The sequence below is a fragment of the Callithrix jacchus genome, chromosome 9, assembly GCF_049354715.1.
Source record: "Callithrix jacchus isolate 240 chromosome 9, calJac240_pri, whole genome shotgun sequence".
NCBI classification, from domain to species: Eukaryota; Metazoa; Chordata; class Mammalia; order Primates; family Cebidae; genus Callithrix; species Callithrix jacchus.
The window spans coordinates 110,673,387-110,693,840 of NC_133510.1; the positions used below are offsets into that span (position 1 = coordinate 110,673,387).

A 20,454-nucleotide genomic window follows, 5' to 3' on the forward strand; every position below is an offset into this window, starting at 1 on the left:
CTTTGTTGTCAGTCCCTAAAACGTGATGACCTCAGCAGCCATAAACCAAAGGTAACGAGTATCCCACAGACAGAAAGCAGATGAAGGGAATGTACATGATCCTCGTAAGACTTTCTCATTCTAAAGTGCAATTCTACTCTCATTTTCTTTCTATGAGATTCTACGAAGCAATCCCAGAAGAAGGCAAGAATCAAGATACTAAGCTCCATCTTCCCTACTCATTTAGAGTAAAATCATTTCCTACACAGTTCTACAGTTTATGTGTTTCTAACTACCCTATGCAACCATCTGCCAGTTGCTGATTTTACACCTTTTTCTTCGCATAAAATATAAGAAGCTAACTGAAATGCAACCACGCTGCAAAATGCAATAAAGCTTCAATAATTTCAATATATTTGTGCCTTATTTCCCTCATTCTAAACATACGGCCTTTGAGAGGGCCATGAAAAACAAAAAACAAAAATGGCCAAATACGATTTCTTTGGCCTGCTTCTGTACTTGCAGAATTAAGAACTTAATTCTTTCACTCTATCGTCCCTGCCACATCACTAAAACTCAAGGTGAATCATGAGATAACAATACACGTTGAAATCCAGAAAAATATATTGTTAAACGCTCAAATAACTAAAAGACACAGGAAAAAGGTGTCAACCAGCCAACAATAAATGTGAGGCTACTGGGAACAACTTTTCACACGTGGAGTAAATTAGGATGCATGAGATTACATTCCACCCAACACTAGTTTGATTTCTTGTTCCCTTTTCAAATCACACCTGTAAACCTTCTCAACAGCACCACAAAACAACGGCACTGACCCTGGACACTCACTTGCCAGATAGTTTCCAAAGATGTCACCAGTGCCCACCTCCCTACTCACCTGTGATGCATCAGCTTGAGGCCAAATGTCAGAGAAATGAGCGCTCGGGTGGTGGGGAACCGGCATCAGGGTTTGCGTTCCAGGGTCACGTGCTACCGCATCCTGCTCACAACCGCAGCACCGACACGGCCATTAGTCCCCGGGGCAGCCCAGGCCCTCCCAACTTCTCCCAAGGGCCGGAGGCCCTGCACCCAGCCACGGGTTGGAGCATGTCGAAGAACACCTGGAGCCTTCCGTCCAGAAGCTTCGGGAGGGGGGCCGCCCAACCTGGGGGAGTGGAGAAAAGAGCGGTCACACAGGGAGGTCGCAGCCCCAGTCTCCTAGTCACCTGAGAGCCCCAGGCGCTGCGGACGCCACCTCCCAAGGGCTGTGGTTTCGCCCGCCTGCCCGGGGCCTGAGGCCTTGCCCCGTCCCGCCCCGGCGGGGCCCGCGCGCAGCCCACCTGCCAGCTGCGCTGGGGGCTTGCGCGCCTGCCCCACCGCTTTGTTCCTCATCCGGGCAGTGTTCGCCTCGGGGCCCTGCCCGTCCGCTCGGGCCCCTCACCCCTGGGGCCGCTGCCCTAACGTTTCCCGCCCCGCCCGGCCCTTCCCGGCCCGCCGCCTCCTCAGGGCCGCACCCTCCGCGGTACGTTTCCGGCTCCTCAGCCACTCTCGGCGCCCGCCACTACGCCCCCCGTGCGTGCAGCCCTCCCCGCCGCGGCCCGCAAGCGGCGCCCGCGCACCGCCGCGCCCCTCTCCCAGCCCAGGCCCCTCCGCGCGTGCGCACGGAAGATGCGCAGGCCGCAAGAAGCTCCGCCGGGAGCTCAGTATCTCCATCCGGCCGGGTCGAATCGAGTGCCGAGCGATCGACCCATGGTTGCTAGGCGACCAGGGCTGCTGTGCCCGCAGGTGGTGAGTTTTGAATCCGCTTAATCCGGCAGACTCAGGATTTCAGTCTTCATGGTATTCCGCTACTAGGGAAGCCTGGGTCCACACAATGCCCCCAAAATTCGAAGTTAGCCCCGAGAGTTGTCGCTGTTGCCCAGGAGGAATTGAGATTCTATACTGAATATTTTTCACCGTCTGCTACACCTGAAGGCTGCCCAGGTTCCCTGCTTCCCGTCGTAAATGCTGGGGTTTGGGATTTTAAACAAATTTTCTTCCTCTTTTCTCTGCCGTTAGTTCTCTACTGCGCGCCTAACGCTAAGGGTACCGAGATGGTTTTAAAGGAAGATTTTCCCAAGCTACTGAGCAGTAGACGGGGAAACTACATCACACTGCGTGACTCCCATACGCGAGCAGAACAGCAGACTCAGGAATTCTTCCTCTCATTCACAAAGCGTTTGTTGAATCACATCTCAAACCTAGGGATACAGAGCAAGGCACAAGCCCTGACCTTCACCTGCCTGCAGTGTAGTGGGGACTGATGAATTTTGAAAATTCAATCTAATGTGAAAGGGTAGAGGCCCATGTAACGTTTTGAAGGAGAGCTGGGAGGGAACAGCACTGAACATCGGCAGGCAGGTCACATTGGTTTTGCTCTCTGTTGACAACACATAGAAATCTAAATCAAGAAGGTCATCATCCCAACTGAAATGCCACTTCAGATCTAGAGCCTAGAGAATGATGAAGTATCTTATGACCAGGTGAATGCTTTCACTAAGTTTGGGTTTGGATGTCTATTCTTTTGGAACAATTTTTCTTAAGTTCAGAGGTAAACATAAAAATCAAGTCACATAAATGTAAGAGCTAAAACCATAATACTTACAGAAGAAAATAAAGGCAAAAATTTTGTGACCTTGATAGGACACAAAAACCACAAACTATTTAAAAAATTGGACCAGATGCAGTGGCTCTCACCTTAGCATTTCGTGAGGCTGAGGTAGGAGGATAGCTTGAGCCCAGGAGTTTGAGACCATCCTGGGCAACAAAGTAAGACCCTGTCTCTACAAAAAATTAGCTGGTCAAAGTGATATGTGTGTGTAGTCCCAGCTACTTGGGAGGGTGAGGCAGGAGGATAGCCTGTGCCCAGGAGTATGAGGTTGCAATGAGCTAAGATTGTGCCACTGCACTCCAGCTCAGGTAACAGAGAGACCCTGTCTCGAAAAAAGGACAAATCAAAATTCATCAAAATTAAAATGGTTGGTCTTGAAAAGATACTGCCAACAAAATGAAGAGTCAAGCCAGAGACTGGGAGAAAATATTTTCAAAACAAGTATCTGACAAAAGATTTGTATCAAATATATAAATAACCCTTTAAACCCAATAATAAGAAGGCAATTCAATTTAAAAACTGAGGCAAAAATGTCAATAGCCAGTTCACCAAAGAAGATATATGGAAGTCAATTAAGCACAGAAAAAGATATACAACATCATCAGGAATCAAAGAAATGCAAATTAAAGCACAATGAAGTGATATTTATTACACACCTACTAGAATGGCTAAAATTAAAAAGACCAACTATAACAAGTGTTGGCACATATATGGAGCAACTGGCACTATCACATTTTGTTGGTGAGAATGCAAAAACACTCAATTGCCACAGCCATTTTAGAATGGCAATTTCTTTTCTTTTTTTTTTTTTTAGACAGGGTTTCACTCTGTCACCCAGGCTGGAGTGCAGTGGTGCAGTCACAGCTCACTGCAGCCTCCGCCTCCTGGGTTCAAGTGATTCTCCTGCTTCAGCCTTCCCAGCAGCTAGGATTACAGGTGCTTGCCAACATACCTGGCAATTTTTTGTATTTGTAGTAGAGATGGGGTTTTACCATGTTGGCCAGGCCGGTTGCAAACTCCTGACCTCAAGTGATCTGCCTGCCTTGGCCTCCCAAAGTGCTGGGATTACAGGTGTGAGCCACTATGCCTGGCCAGCAATTTCTTATACCTCTTATACCGTACAATTCTCCATATTCCTTAGGTATTTACCAAAGAAAAATAAAAACATGTACAAAGACTTGTACGCCAATGTCCATATCTGCTTTATCTATAATAGACCAAAACAGGAAATGACCCAAGTGTCCATCAACTGGTAATGAATACTGATAGTGTACAGTCTCTATACAGTGGAATTCTACTTAAAAAGGAACGAGCTATTGATACATGGGTTGATCTCAAAAGCCACATTATGCTAAGTGAAAGAAACCAGACACAAGAGACTACATATTATGAGTCCAGATATATGAAATTCTAGAAAAGGCAAAACTGTAGTAATAGCAGATAAGTGATTGTCAGAAGTTGGAAATGGGTGGGGGGATGAGATTGCCTACAAGGGGCATAAGAGAACTTTTAGGAGGGATGAAAATGGTCTTGACTGTGGTAGAAGTTACACAACTGTATATACATCTGTCCAAATTAATCAAATAGTAAATTTGACATTGGTGAGTTTTTTTCTGTTTTTGTCTTTGTTTTTTTGTTTTTGTTTTTGTTTTGAGATGGAGTCTCACTCTGTTGCCTGGGCTGGAGTGCAGTGGCATGATCTCAGCTCACTGCAACCTCCAACTCTCAGGTTTAAACAATTCTTCTGCCTCAGCCTCCCAAGTAGCTGGCATAACAGGCACTCACCACTATACCCTGCAAATTTTTTGTATTTTTAGTAGAGACGAGGTTTCATGCTGTTGGCCAGGTTGGTTTTGAACTGCTCAGCTTGTGATTCACCTACCTCAGCCTCCCAAAGTGCTAGGATTATAGGTATGAGCCACGCACCTGGCCAGTGAGTTTTATTGTATGTAAAAATACCTCAAAAAGTCAATTTAAAAAATTATGTCAAGATTACCAAAGAGTGAAGTGTTCTGACTCTACTCCCCAGACTAGGCACACTGTATGCTCTCTCATAGTACCTATCTTTATTGTAATAAATTGTTTAATTTTCTATTTTGCCAAATAGATTTTAAATTTTGGGAAGAAGATTCATGTCTAATTTAATGCTATGCAACATAGCACTATACCTGGCATATATTAGATATTCAATAAATTTCTGATGTGTGAGGGAAAGTCAGGCTGGCATAATTTGAAGCCATGCATATTGACCCACATATCTATTTACTTAGATATGTACAGCAAATGGTTGCCCAAAGATTGCCTTAACTGCTGATTTAGGGTGACTTACCCCTTTAAGGAGACTCCACGGTGCTATTAAGACAATAAAAACAATGGAAAGGCCAGACATAGTGGCTTACACCTGTAATCCTAGCACTTCAGGAAGCCAAGGCTGGTGGATTGCTTGAGTCCAGGAGTTCGAGCCTAGCCTGAGTAACATGGTAAAACCCTGTCTTTACAAAAAATACAAAAATTATCCGGGTGTGGTGGTGCATGCCTGTGGTCCCAGCTACTTGGGAGGCTGAGGTAGGAGTATCCTTTGAGCCTGGAAGGTTGACGCTGCAGTGAGCTGTGATCAGGCCACTGCCACTGCCACTGCACTCTGGTCTGGGCGACAGAGCAAGGCACTGTCTCAAACAACAACAACCACAATGGGAGGAACTGGCCAATCACACAAGTAGAATTGAAGAATGTTGGCATGGCAGAGCAATGAAGATAGGTTCTGAGGAATGCATCCTCAGGTGATTTTGTGGTTGTACAAACATCATAGAGTGGACTTACACATACCTGGATGGTCTAGCCTATTACACTCCTAGGCTAGATGGTATAGCCTGTTGCTCCTAGGCTGCAAACCTGCACAGCATGTTACTGTACTGAGTACTCCAGACAATTGTAACATTGTGGTATTTGTGTATCTAAACATATCTAAACGGAAAAGGTACAGTAAAAGTATGGATACAAGATTAAAAATGGTATGCCTGTATGGGGCAGCTTCATCATAATCTTATGAGATCACTCTTGTATTTGCAATTGTCGTTGACCAAAACATCACCGTGGCACAGGACTGTATATAATGACTGTGAAATAATGATGGAGAGTATAGTCAAGCATAGACCTTAGAGATAATATCAGACAACCAGATAACAATCACTAAGATTTTTCCTGGACATAAGAGATAGAAACAGAGAGCAAATTACCTTTAAACATCTCCTAGTACCAAAGATAAGAACAGTAATGGGTAAACTTGGGCCCAGCTTTAGCTGCTCAGGATATCTTTCTTTTAACTGACTGCAATTAAGGTTTTAAATCTTGCTTCCTCTGTCTTATGGTAAGGTGGATCTGGAAATAAAGACCTTTTAGATGGGCAAACCTGTTCTTTGGCATTCTTGGGATTCCCGCCCATAAGTTTGACACAATTATAATGTATAATGCAAGGACTGACCTCCTTCTTTATTTGATATTCACAGAAAGGAATAGGAAGGCTAACGTTTACTCGACAAATATTTGTTGAGTATCTACTATGTGCCAGCCGTTGCTCTAGGAACTGCAGGCATAGCAGTAAACAAAACAGCCAAAAACTACCAGTTCCTATGGAGCTTACATTATAATGGAGGAAGATAGGTAACAAAGAAATAAATAATTAAAATACACAATATTCCAGATAGCAATAAATAACATGAAAAAAGAATGGCTGGGAAAATGGACAGAAAATGCCTGGGAATGGGCCTGCAATTTTTTTCTTAGGTGGAGACTGGCTCTGTTGCCCAGGCTGGAGTGCATTGGCCTGATCTCAGCTCACTGCAACCTCTGCATCCCGGGTTCAAGTGCTTCTTCCACTTCAGCCTCCCAAGTAGCTGGGACTACAGGCGTGTGCCACCATGCCCAGCTAATTTTTGTATTTTTAGTAGAGACTGGGTTTCATCATGTTGGCCCGGCTGGTTTTGAACTTCAGATGTTGTCATCTGCCTGTCTCGGCCTCCCAAAGTGCTGGGATTACAGGCGTGAGCCACTGTGCCTGGTCAGGCCTGCAATTTTAATAGGGTAGACAGAGAAGCTATCACTCAAAAGGTGACATTTGAACCAAAGGAGAGAAGAGAGTGATCCATGCAGACATCTAGAGTGATTTTGTCAATAGCCCTTCTGTATTTTTTTTTGGCTCCTCTCGGTAGCCAGCCCTTTTCCTCTTGGGAAGAAGTGGAACCTATTTTTCTGCCCCTTGATTCTGAGTTTGCCAGGTGGGACATATGCTTGAACTGAGCTGAGGTAGGGCCAAATCACTGATCCCCAGGTTCAAGAGCTAAATAAACACTTAGCGTTTTTTTGACGGCCATTCTGAGGAGGCTGCCCCACTTTTCTTGGCTACCACTGAGTCTCTGCTCTGATCTTAGGAAACTGATACATGGGTATAGAGGATTAAGTACTAGGTCTCAGAACAATATTTCTCTTAGATTAACGTCCCAAGTACTTGTTCAAGTCCTCTAAAAGCTATAGAATTACTTGTTTTCTAAATGCAGTGTATGCGGCAGTAGAACTGGGGTGATGTCATATGTTCTGTTAACTCCCAGGAATTATTATTATTTTTTTCTTTCTTGAGACCAAGTCTTGCTCTGTTGCCCAGGCTGGAGTGCAAATGGAGCAATCTTGGCTCACTCCAACCTCTGCCTCCTGGGCTCAAGCAATTCTCCCACCTCAGCCTCCAGAGTAGCTGCAATTACAGGCATGCACCACCACACCCAGCTAATTTTTGTATTTTTTGTAGAGATGGGGTTTTGCCATGTTGCCCAGGCTGGTCTCGAATTCCTGGGCTCCTGTGATCCTTCTGCCTTGGCCTCCCAAAGTGCTGGGATTACAGGCATGAACCACCATGCCCAGCCAAGTCTTAGGACTTTAGAGGCTAAACACATGGTGTCAAACTAGTTTCTCAGATCTGAAGGAACTGTACTAATTTCTGTGAGGGTCATGCAGAATGAATGAATCCAAACTCTACACAGGCTTTTTAACATCCCCCCTCTTACTAGATTGAGCAGAATAAGAAATCAAGAAGTGAGCAGAATAAAACACATCATCAACACCACAACACAGGGGACTTCTGCGACCCATTGTGGGGTGGTTTTCCCCACACACCAAGCAAGCAATCAGTTGTGCAAAGCGCAACAGTTGGGTGCCCTCTAATTCAATTTCAACACTATCTCCCTGGAGAAAGCATCACATCTCACGGGTTGATGGCTCAGTCCCACCAGATTTCCCCCTGACCCTTCTCCATCAGACACCAGTCAAAAGTCCAGGCCCTTGGAACTTCTGACCAACTGGTTTCCACTTGGGGTTTTCATGATCCCACTCTTTGGGTCCCATTAATTTGCTAGAGTGACTCACATAACTTAGGTTTACTGGTTTATTACAAAGGATATTACAAAGGATACAGATGAAGAGATGCACAGAGCATGGTGTAGGGAAGGGGTGCAGAGCTTCTGTGCCCTCCCTGGGCGTGCCACCCTCCAGGAACCCCCAGAGTTCAGCTATCCAGAAACTCTCCAAACCCTGTCCTCTTGGGCCTTAATGGAGACATTCTTGGACAGGTACAACTGACTACCATGTTGAAATGTAACTGAACAAAAAGGGTTTGATCTAATACTAATAGACTGAGTTGGGAAACCCAGCAAGGCCTGTCTGTTCACATTCTTCCTAGTCTCTTCTGTGCAGCATTCCTTCCTCCAGGGGATGGGGCAGGATTCCTTCTGAATTGAGGGTCTCATGACCCATAGTCATAAAGCTGGTGGAAGATAAGCATTCTGCTGTGGGCTGGTGAAAGAAGGACAGGGGGAGTTCCGAGAGAGAGATTCTGTTTTCTGAGGCCTGCTTCTGAGTGCCCTAACATTATAACAAAATACTGTATCAAGAGCTAAGGGAATTAAAAGCCAGGAACTGTGGACAAAACCCAATATTTCATAGTATCACAGAGGGGAAATAATTTTAGGAGTTTAACCAAAGAAATTTTAATGTTGATATCTCTGGATTTTAACCTACAAGGATAAATTTATTTAAGCTTGAGTTTCAACTTAAGCCTAGCAATTTGATAATGAGGACTTTTTTTTTTTTTTAATTTGGAGGATTATTCTGTGGGTAATTTATTTGACTGGATAACCTCTGGCCAGCTATGCTGGAATGGCCTTCATTAGAAATAGCAAATAGAATCCGGAATGAGTTTTTGGCCTAGGGTCCACCACATTTTGGGGTTAATTTAACTGATGTACTGTTCTGATTCATTTTAGAAGTATAAGGAGCAAGAACTAAACTGCCTATCTGTGAGTCTAAGATGATAAACTAAGGAGCGGTCGTTGCCATAGAAGGAAGCTGGAAACTCGAGAGAGAGACACAAAATCATTGTCTTTGATAATGGCCTCCTAAAATTCCAACAGTAGTGATAAAAGAAATAAAAACATAACTGAAAATTTACCTCCAAAGAAGGTCCATAGCTGGGCACAGTGGTTCACACCTGTAATCCCAACACGTTGGGAGGCTGAGGCAGGTGGATCACCTAAGCTCAGGAGTTTGAGACTAGTCTGGGCAATATGTTGAAACCGCATCTTTACAAATAATTTAAAAATTAGTCGGGTGTGGTGGCACATGGCTGTGGGTCCCAGCTACTCAGGAGGTTGATCGATTGAGCCCAGGAGGTTGGGGCTTCAGTGAGCCAGGATCATGCCACTGCACTCCAGCCTGGATGACAGAGCAGAACTCTGTCTCAAAAAAAATAGAAGTTCATATGTGTTTTGTTTTACCTACCCTCCAAGGAACAGATAACTTTTATCTTTTACAAATAGTTCCAGAAACAAATGGAAAGCTGCTCAACTTATTTTTAAGAGTTTGAAATAATGCTGATACCAAAAAAGGAGAGCACAAGAAAAGAAATTATGAGCCAGTATAACTTGGAAGTATAAGAACAAAATTTCTAAACAAAATATTAACAAATCGAATCCAGCAGTGTATAAAAGAAGTATGACTTTATAGGATTTTATTCTAAGAATGCAAGATGGCTCAATGTTACAAAATCTATTATAGCAATTCAATACAATAACAAATAAAAAAAGAAAATACATAATTATGGTTGTTTAAAAGCATGTGATAAAATTTCATAGCCATTTCTGATGATAGCAAACCAATTTCCTTAACTTGGTAAAGAATATCTTCTAGATAGTGAAACATTAGAAGCTTTCTTATTAAAATACAAGGATGGACCAGGTGCGGTGGCTCACACCTGTAATCCTCGCACTTTGGGAGGCCGAGGTGGGCAGATCACAAGGAGGTCAAGGAATTGAGACCATCCTTGTCAACGTGGTGAAACCCCATCTCTACTAAACATATGAAAATTAGCTGGGCATGGTGGTGCATGCCTGTAATCCCAGCTACAGGAGGCTGAGGCAGGAGAATCACTTGAACTCAGGAGGTAGAGGTTGCAGTGAGCCAAGATGGCTTCATTGCCCTCCAGCCTGGTGACAGAGCAAAACTCAAAAACAAACAAACAAACAAACAAAAAACCAGGATGTGCTACTATTAGTAGTAGTATTAGTATTAGACTGGAAATCTTATGCAATGAAATTCAATAAGAAAAAGAAATAAATTTTATTAGAAAGAATCAAAACTATCAGTATTAATAGTATGATTTTAGTTTAAGAAATCCTAGAAAAAAATCATCTTTAAAAAGACTATTAGGACCATCTTAGCCAGGCATGATGGCTCATGCCTGTAATCCCAGCACTTTGGGAGGTTGACCCAGGTAGATTGCCTGAGCTCAGGAGTTCAAGACCAGCCTGGGCAACATGACAAAAACATGTCTCTATCAAAAAATACAAAAAAATTAGCTGGGCATGGTGGCATGTGCCTGTGGTCCCAGCTACTAAGGAGGCTGAGATGGAAGGATGGTTTGAGCTTGGGAGGCAGAGGGTGCAGTGAACCAAGATTGTGCCAGTGCATTCCAGCCTGGGTGACAAGAGTGAGACCCCATGTCTCAAAAAAAAAAAAAAAAACCATCTTGAGTGGGTATTGTTTCACAAATGTATACATGTATACAAAGCTTATTAAATTGTATATTTCACATCTGTGCATTTAATTGTATATAGATCTTGCCTTGATTAAAAACCATTACAACTAATAAGAGAGTTTCATGAAATGACTGGTTTAAAGATTAACATGAAATAAATCAGTAGCTTTGAATAACAGAAAAAAATTTTTTATTCACAATAGCAACAAAACCTGTAAAACATCTAATAAGACATGTGAAAGACTTACATGAAAAAACCTTTGAAATTTATTAAATAGCAAAAAGGAAGACCTGAATAAATGAGTTCTACTATGTGCATATATGGAGAGATTCATTTTTTTTAAAGGTAATTCTCTCCAAAGTAACCTTTTTAATGGAGACAGGGTTTTGCTCTGTTGCCCAGGATGGAGAGCTATGGCATGATCACAGCTCACTGCAGCCTTGATCTCCTGGGCTCAATCAATCCACTCACCCTAGCCTCCTGAGTAGCTGCGACCCGAGGCCCATGCCACCATGCCTGACTACTTTTAGTATTTTTTTGTAGAGACGGGGTCTCCCCATGTTGCCCAGGCTGGTCTCAGACTCCTGGGCTCAAGTGATCTGCCTGTCAAGCCTCCCAAAGTGTTGGAATTACATGGGTGAGCCACTGCACCTGGCCCAATTTGATCTTTATATTTAACACAACCCCAATTAGAATCTCAAGTGGTGATTTTTGCCCTCATGGATATTAAAAGTGCACGTTGCATTCTTTGGTCTTCTTTTCCAAATTTGGGCGTCCTTGCACAATAGTTCTTCCAGATGAATTTTAGAGCCAGCCATTTATTCTCCACGTCTTGAGTTTGGTGCCTTTTCCCAATTCACAGCAAGGTGTTATATAGACAAGGAGAGGCCTTGTAAAACTTGTGGTAGGAGAAGGTAGCCTTAAACAAGGGAGAAAAGACAAAAGCTACAATGAAAGGATTAAAACTACTTCAAAATCTTACCTTTTTATATGACAAAAGATGACATAGACAAGGTTACAATACAAATACAGTTTAAGAAGGACATAAAAACCATTAATAATTTGTACCTAAAAATGTATGGTTCTTTAAATCTTGCTGTAAATTACACAAGCATTATCTCTACAACTGAATGTAAAGGTAGGGATAAAGAAGTAATAAAGCTTTTCCTCTTCTGCCTTATAGTTTGGTCTTCAGTTAACTTTCTGTTATCTGTTACTCTGGAAACTGGATAAAGGTAGATAAATGTCAACTATGTCATTAGCAGCCTCACTTATATATATATTTTTTCTGGTTAGAAATAAATATTTCCTTTTAGAACCTCATTTATATTAAAGCAATTACCTGACTAGCAAATTGCATCTGGACTGGCACGACTATATCTGATGAAGGGGCAAAGGTTTGGGCTTCCCTGAGTATAGAATTGGGCTCCGAGGGTCCCTGGAAGCTATGCCCATGAAGTTCTTACAAGAAATATTGGCTCCCTGAGGGCTAAAAGACAGAATTCTAGGTCAGAACAGCTGCCACAATGGTCTGATACAAGTCTTGTTTTCTCGCACTTGAGCCACTGCTGAGCTCCAGGAGAGTTGAAGGGAGCAGCTGTGTGGATTGCTGCCTAGATTACCATAACGTTTTCCAGGGAGGTGGAATGTGTGTGTCCTGCTCCAAGATGTCGTTCCTGACCTACATCCTCTCAAGCAAATTTCATGCCAAATGTGGCCCATGGTAGTCTGAATGAGTCTGGATGTTAGCTGTACCTAAGAAGCCCCTGGTAGCTGTTTCCCACAGTAATACAGGTAATTTATACTTGAGCTATATAGAAAAGGACTGATGATAGAATCATGTTGGATAATCAGTTTGAGATTTCGTTAACTCACCCATGACAGATCTTATGGCTAGCATGAGGTCATAGTGCAGCATATGTATCCCTGTTGTTTCTTGCGGCAGCAGACATAAATTACAGTATGGGGCCAGAGAGGTATGTACACCTCTGTGTCATGAGACTAGGAAACTCAAATCTGTATGTGATCGTATTAATATTTTTCCTTAGAACAGCCAGTATTTGTGACCTTATCAAATATTTCATAAGAAGAGCCAATTTAGGTCTCTCGGGTTTCAAGCTGGTGATACAGGACCTGAGTTTAAGGAGTGGACGTTTTCTTCTTCCATAGACATGCCTTTAAATTGATTGACCTTTAGGAACAGCCTACCTGCCCATCTGCCCCTTTCATGAGCAGACCCAAATAGGACTACACAGCCCCAGCCCCAGCTGTTCTTCGCAGGCCAGCATATGTGTTACATGATCTAGCCAGCCTTAGGACAGCTTTAGGTTGGAGAGAACAGTTACTTGGATCAAAACTGACTGCAGAGTAATCAGGAGTCAAAACATCCTCTTTTGATCTCTTATATAAAGAAGGTAACCCCCACCCCATATCCTGTGCATCATGTGAGTAAAACAGTGCTGTTCCTACTGGAAAAGCCACTTATTTTCAATGCTTTTGTCCTTTAGGGAAGGCTCTGTCAGCATTCTCTGTGACTATGCAGTTAGGTCATTATATTACTTGAATCCTATAAAAAGACCACTGTAGGATCAGGATTTACCTAGTTTTGATTGTGATATTAGGGGCGAGAGAGAGAGAGAGAGAGAGAGAGAGAGAGAGACTGTCTCGTAGAAACTTATTCCTCAGAGGCAGAATTTACAAGGAGCCAGAAGCCCAATCCAAGAGTTCTAATTTTTAATGATAAATCTGTTGACTTGGGTCAGATCGGGGTGTCATCTGAACTTTCTGCACATATTCTCTTATTAAGTTTCACTAAGTTATAAAAGTAAGAAAGTAACAGTGCTGTTATTAACAAGTTAAACGGTAGAAAGATTTATAAAGAAAAATGAGGCCAGGCGCGGTGGCTCAAGCCTGTAATCCCAGCACTCTGGGAGGCCAAGGCGGGTGGATCACGAGGTCAAGAGATCGAGACCATCCTGGTCAACATGGTGAAACCCCGTCTCTACTAAAAACACAAAAAATTAGCTGGGCCTGTAATCCCAGCTACTCAGGAGGCTGAGGCAGGAGAATTGCCTGAACCCAGGAGGTGGAGGTTGCGGTGAGCCGAGATCCCGCCATTGCACTCCAGCCTGGGTAACAAGAGCGAAACTCCGTCTCAAAAAAAAAAAAAGAAAAAAAGAAAAGAAAAATGAACATTCCCCCGCTTCCTTCCAATGCCACTCTTTCTTTTTAGTCAACTAATGCAAAAAAATATTTAGTGTACACCTTTCTATTTCATTCTCTACACTCACAGAAACACATATAAATGACAGGCACATCATGTAGAATTATTTTTATGTTCCTACTCACAGGTGACTCTGCAATTTGCTTTTTTCACTTAATATATTGTGGATATGTCTGCAAGTTCTTACATATAGATTTTACTCATTATTTTTAATAATAGCATAATATTCTAAGATTTTTAACTCTTTCCCTATTGATGGACATTCAGGCTGTTCCTCTTTTCTTCTTTTTCTTATGTATAGATTTTACTCATTTTTAATAACAGCATAATATTCTAAGATCTTTAACCTTTCCCTATTGATGGATATTCAGGCTGGTCAGGCTGTTCCCTTTTTCTTCCTTTTTTTTTTTTGAGCCAGAGTCTCGCTCTGTCGCCCAGGCTGGAGTGCAGTGGCTCGATCTCAGCTCACTGCAACCTCCACCTGCTGGATTCAAGCAATTCTGCTGCCTTAGCTTCCTGAGTAGCTGGGACTACAGGCACACGACACCATGCCCAGCTAATTTTTTGTATTTTTAGTAGAGATGGGGTTTCACTGGCCAGGCTGGTCTCATCCTCCTGACCTCATGATCCTCCTGCCTCGGCCTCCCAAAATGTTGGGATTACAGGCATGAGCCACTGCGCCCAGACATACCTTTTAGTTTTTTAAGACTGGGTCTTGCTCTGTTGCTCAGGCTGGAGTGCAGTGGCACGATCTTTTCTTTCTTTCTAAAAGCTGGGGTCTTGCTATGTTGGCCAGGTTGGTCTTGAACTCTTGGCCTCAAGCAATCCTCCCGCCTCGGCCTCCCAAAGTGCTAGGATTACCGTTGTGAGCCACTGCACCCAGCCAAGCTACACCTTTTAAAATGTGACTAACTTATGCCTGAAAGGAATAATTATTTCTATTTTATTTGCCTTGTTTTTCCAGTTATTTCAGGCAGATCATTTAGAACAAACAGGGAAGCAAAGGACTTGCCAAATAAAAAAGAAAAACATGTTAGGGCAGCACCTCGTCTGCTGAAGAACAGGCAGAAAGTTCTCATCATAAATGTAGGGGGGTTTTGCTTCTCTTGTTTTTTAAGTTGGACTTTTAAAGGAGAAGATGCCTTTAATGTACTGGTTTGCAGAAGAGGAAATCTGATTTTCAGAGTGATAAGACATTCTTTGACATTAACCAGTACGGCTGGATTTTTAATGACACTTTCATCTTCAAAGGCTTTACCAACACAGATGGATTAATTATTCATTTTGGGGGGGGGTTGTGTGTTAAAACGACAAGTCTTCAAAGCCATCATCTTTTCTCCTTGGAACTGGGGCTCTCCACCTTTCAAATGTTGCTTTTCTGCCCCCAAGCGAGAAAATAAATGGCACTTCTTAAAGAAGAATAATCCAATGGAAAAGTACTCTTTGCACTATGGAAAGATGATGCCCTTATATCTTGGATGAGATTAGAAGAGGGGGTTGGGAAACAGTATTTAAGTTGTGTTTACAGTAAGCACTGTGAGAAATAACCAGCTAAGCGCGTTTGTTATTGTTCAGTCTTTTGATGTACTCCTAAAAAGTCGCGTGTAACTATAAAACACCCTGAGTCAAACGTAAGTTGGAACGTAACATGCAGACCCTTATATTCTTTACTAAAGTCTTTATTTTTCCTGTTCCCTCCAAACATGCTTCATCGAGTTCTTAAAAGATTCGGGTTTCGGAGAAGAAAAACCTCAAGCCTCGCCCCGGGTCTTCCTTGACTTGATACATTTTATAACTGCAAGAGAGCAGTCTTTCCTTTGATGAGGCAAAGACCCCAGCAATGAAAGAGCAAGTGTAAGTTTGCAAACACCCTAAAAGCTTCTTCCATTAGACCTGGTCGTGGGAAACCACAAGGGACAGTCAAGTGATTTTCAAGGAGAAATCCTCTGGTCCACTTTCCCTCCGCCGCAGGTTCCTGGGAGGAGCTCTTCTCAAATCCTGAAGATTGCTAGGCTCTTGGCTAACGACTCATCTCTTGAAGACCTAGAGTGGTGGATTACAGGCATTGAAAAGCTTTTGGTGGCTTTGGAAGATGACTGTTTGGTGTGAGCTCACCTTTCCAGGCTGGGGGGCCAGGCAGAGGAACCCCCTTTGTTATCTTTTGAAATAAGATCAGCGGGAACACGGGGTTTGAAGTGTGGATTAGGAGGTCCTACCTCTTTGCCTGGCACCTCCGCCTGAATCTTCATAAAAAGATCGAGTAGTGCAATGAACTTCAAGAATCATGCAACGTTTCCTTGAAGCCTGTCCAGGAACCTAACTTCTGGACCCAGAAATGTCTCCAAAGACTGATCCGCCGAGCCAGGCAGTGTGGATGCTCCAGCACTTCTGCTTCGACTTCTTCTATTGAGAGATTGACTTCTTGGGTGATTTGTGTGCCTTCGGGCGAATGATGGAGGCATGTAAACCGGCGGGAGTGCTGGCCTTGCCCTACTCGCTGCGCACAGCGCCCCTGGGCGTGCCGGAGACCCTGCCCGGACTCCCGCGGAGGGACCCGCTCAGGGTCGCCCTGCATGTGGACGCGGTGTGCTGGGAGTTGGCGCGCGGCGGCTGCGCGCGGAGACGGCAGTACCTGCCCCTGCCGCTGGACGGCGCCTTCGAGCCCTCCTTCCTCCGCAGGCGCAACGAGCGCGAGCGGCAGCGGGTGCGCTGCGTGAACGAGGGCTACGCGCGCCTCCGAGACCACCTGCCCCGGGAGCTGGCGGATAAGCGCCTCAGCAAAGTGGAGACGCTCCGCGCCGCCATCAGCTACATCAGGCACCTGCAGGAGCTGCTGGAGCGCCAGGCCCGAGGGCCGGAGGGCGCGGCTGGCGCCGCCCCCCAGCGCAGGGCGGAATGCAACAGCGACGGCGAGTCCAAGGCCTCCTCGGCGCCTTCGCCCAGCAGCGAGCCCGAGGAGGGGGGCAGCTAGCCAGCGCCCAGACCGGCCGGGACCCCCGGACCCCCGGGCCTGCCGCACGGCTCTCAGCCTACGGTCCTCCCCGAAGGTGGTTTGCATTCTGGTATCTTCTCCAAGCCTAAATCTTAGGAAAAAGAAATGGGTGCTGGGGGTTGCGGGGGAGGGAGCTGTTTTGACATTTGGGAATTTCTCCCCTTCCCTTATTTGTTAAGTGCCTGAAACTTACGGGTGCTTATTAAGGAAACTTCCATACTTCTAAAATGCAACCTGTTCCAGATTCTGAGCGCCTCGTTGTAAATACGATTAGTCTAAAAACTCACAGGGCGAGAATAACTGGAATTTCCTACCATCCGTAGTGTGAGTAAATTGTACACATAAATATTAAACCTTAACCAAAGAAGAATTTTACCGCCACCAAAACAAAAACAACCCCAAACAGCCGAAAACAGTCTTTAAAATGACAGCAACATTTTCTTGCATTCCTTCCTTTGGGAATTATATTCGAAATTTAATTGAAAAAAATTTTCGACCTCCTGCTTTGGGTGAAGGAGACTGTAAGCTGATACTTGAGAACTCATTTGCCAGCACGTGCTGCTGACTGTGTAAATGATGGTGCCAGGGAAGCCATGGATTGATACACACTGTTTCATCCAGTGGTCACGTGGAAGCTTTGTAGCATTGAGCGGATGATAAAATGTCTCAGAACTAATGATCTTTTTGGAATAGAACCCAGATTTGTAAGAAAACTTGTTTTTCCTCTCAATTGTTTTGTCCACTGTTTTTTTTTCATTTTCCTTTTCTCTGCATTTCCCCAACCTCACCCCTTGTAGCTCTCCAGCTAAGCTTTGGATAAACTAAAGTGGCACTGTGACTTTAAAAATAAACAGTGGACTTCTACTTGGAAGTCCTTTTTGAGGGCTGAACAGGATGGGGGAAAAGATCTGGGACAAGAGGGCTGGATTGGGGTTGGCACATTCTCAGATACTTTTATCACCATGAGGGCTTCCAGGTACAGTATGTGGAAATTATGTAGTGATTTTGGCCATGTTAAAAGTCTTTTTAAAATATTTAATTGGGGTCCCTTTTTTTTTCTGAGAAACAATTTCGAGTTCAGTAGATAAGTTAAATGCTTGTGGATGTATGAAAATAAATGTCCCTAAGTCTGTTTTCTAATATGCTGAATTATCCTTTCCATGGAGGAAGCTTTGGTTTGTGGGGGAAGAAGGAGGGGAAAGGGAAATGGACAAGGAGAACTAACAGTGGAAGTGCATCCTCCAGGTAGATATCACTTCAATTTTATTATCCCTTTTACAGATGTAGCAACTAAGGCAGGCTATATTTTCAGTGGATATCTTTTATGTGCCAGGAATTTTGTTGTGGTGTTTTACATTTTGTCCTATTTAATTGTCATAAATTTGTGGGGTGGGTACGACACATATTTTGTGGTTTAAGAAAAAAAATTATGAAGCTCAGAGAGGTTACATCCCATGACCAGTTTAATGTTCCTAGGATTCCTTGAGGTGAGACCCAGTCCTGAGCCTGAACCCAAAGTCCAGGATTTCTTTCTCCCTTGCCATGCCATCTCCTGCTTTGTCATTTGCTAGTAGGGTTACTGGAGCTAATGTTTCTGCGACTCAGTTTTCTCACCTATACAGAAATGTTCACAGAAGTTTATGTGAAAGACCTTGGTAATCTGCAAGGTGCCAACCAATGACAAATTAGTAGTGTTATTATTTTGGGGGAAATACTATTTCTCAGTTTATGGAAAGTAAAGCCTGGTTAAGAATAAAATCTCTAGGTGGCGTTAGTGTGATTTCTTCAGTGTTTCAAAAGAGGGACAGAGTGACCACACTCTCTTACTTTCTCTGGTAAGGTTCTAGGATACATGCTTTGAACACTGAATCCATGTTAAAACTGTAATTGGCCGGGTACAGTGGCTCACCCTGTAATCCTAGCACAATGGGAGGCAAAGGTAGATGGATCTCTTGAGCTCAGGAATTTGAGACCAGCCCAGGCACTGGGAACCTTAATGTGGTTTTGTTTGAAGCCCTGTTGAGAATAAGGCAATGATTTTGAGAAAACTTTGGAAAAATAAAAATAAAACCCTCTCTCAGCTTGGTGTGGTGGCTCATGCCTGTAGTCCTAGTACTTTGGGAGGCCAAGGCAGAAGGATCAGTTGAGGCCAGGAGCATGAGACCAGCCCTTGGCAACATACAGAAACCTTGTCACTACAAAAATTTAAAAATTTTATCCAGGCTTGGTGGCACACCTCTGTAGTTCCAGCCTGGGCTGGAGTGAGGCTGTGATTAAAATAATAATAATAATAGTTAAATGAAAACCTCTCACAATCATATAACTTTTTAAAATAGAAAAATAAATCATGCAGTTTCTCTGGGACCTTCCTCATGACGTACAGGGAAGCATCAATCCAGGAATGAGACCTTTTAAAATGTTCAACCTCTTTTCCTGCAAATGTTCAGTTCATTAACCCTAGAACAATTTGACTTTCTAAAAGAACAAAATTAATTTCCAGTGAATTTTGTGGAAGCAAGAGTGGAGGGGAGTTTTGAGGCAATGAAGCATTCATGAAAGGAGAAGGATTTTCATGTCCTTCAACATCTTCCCTTTTTTTCCGCTCAGCCCAGACATATCCCTTGATTGCACTTGATTGCTTTTAGAATACTCCCTGTGGTTGGCAACCTGAGGAATTGTCGTGACACCCCACCGCAGTGTGCAAAGCAAGAGGGGCTGTGTTGGGGTGTGGCAGAGCGTGCCCTGGTCCTGGGGCTGGATCCATCTCTTGCCACTCACCGACCTGGTGATTTTGAGCAAGTCCCTATCTGTTGTGTTCTCAGTTTCCTATGCTAGGACACATAGAGAGGATCACATTATCTTTTAGACTCTTCCAGCTGGAAAATATCATTCATCCACCCTGTGCAAAGACCCAGCTGGGGAAAGCAAATATGACAAGGCATGCCCACTTCCTGCCACACAGCACGGTGCTTTCTATTCCTGTGTTCTCTCTTCCCACTAGAATGAGCCAGCTCTGTGGCTGCAGCCTACTTTTTTTTTTGAGTCCTAATTGCTGTTACCATGCCCAGTTAAAACAAAGCAACACAAAAAAAAAATCACAAAAAACTTTATAATTTTTTATGGAATGGAGCTTGAAGACCACAAGCCGGTGGAGAAATAGACCCATTTTACCTCAATATGAGGAAAAAGGTATAAATAGTGTAACTGATACCCTAAATGGAAAACATGCTATGAGGATCCAAAGAAAAGAGAGCCCTCTAGGGTCCCTTTTAAGGGCACGAATCCCACTTGGTCCAGCCTCAAGTGAGTGGGGAACAAGAAGGGAAGGCTTTGGTGGATGCAGTGTTTAGTAGGTAAGAATGGAACAAGAACTCTAGGCAGAGGTAATGAGAGGAACAAAGTTGCTGAAAAGGCAGGAACTGTTTGGAGAACACAGAGAGGCTGAGTAATAGGAGACTACACACGATGGCTGAGCTAAGGTTCTAGAGGAATTGAAAGCCAGGCTAAAACAGTTTGGACTTGATTTTTTTAA

The 20,454-nt window shown here is 43.7% G+C and overlaps 3 protein-coding genes across 8 annotated transcripts in view; 2 read left to right on the forward strand and 1 right to left on the reverse strand.

Moving 5' to 3' along the window:
- Positions 1-1,638, reverse strand: part of PRDM4 (PR/SET domain 4) — a 93,162-nt gene extending 91,524 nt beyond the window's left edge. For 5 of the 6 annotated variants that reach the window (XR_013522086.1, XR_013522085.1, XR_013522084.1 and 2 more), the window contains exons 1-2: positions 1,494-1,638; positions 878-1,144 (exon numbers count right to left, since the gene is read on the reverse strand). Coding sequence is in view for 3 of the 6 variants with exons in the window: in XM_078337192.1 (XP_078193318.1) it covers positions 878-888 (11 nt within the window). In the remaining 3 variants the exon portion in view is untranslated. Of the gene's footprint in view, positions 1-877; positions 1,145-1,319 lie in introns of all 6 variants that reach the window. The other variant, XM_002807138.6, reaches the window with a different exon arrangement.
- LOC103795397 (uncharacterized) lies at positions 914-15,891 on the forward strand. The gene is made up of 3 exons (XM_035257470.3): positions 914-928; positions 1,014-1,767; positions 15,647-15,891. The coding sequence occupies exons 1-2, from the start codon at positions 914-916 to the stop codon at positions 1,737-1,739; spliced, it is 741 nt and encodes a 246-aa protein (XP_035113361.3). The 3' UTR covers positions 1,740-1,767; positions 15,647-15,891.
- Positions 15,892-16,348: 457 nt separating this feature from the next.
- On the forward strand, positions 16,349-20,021 carry ASCL4 (achaete-scute family bHLH transcription factor 4). Its single transcript, XM_078337193.1, has one exon. It carries the CDS (start codon positions 16,380-16,382, stop codon positions 16,899-16,901), a length of 522 nt encoding a protein of 173 aa, XP_078193319.1. The 5' UTR covers positions 16,349-16,379; the 3' UTR covers positions 16,902-20,021.
- The last annotated feature ends 433 nt before the right edge of the window (positions 20,022-20,454 follow it).

What these genes read in the sequence shown, in the direction of transcription:
- ASCL4 (XM_078337193.1), top strand. Translation starts at nt 16,380, where the DNA reads ATGATGGAGGCATGTAAACCGGCGGGAGTGCTGGCCTTGCCCTACTCG.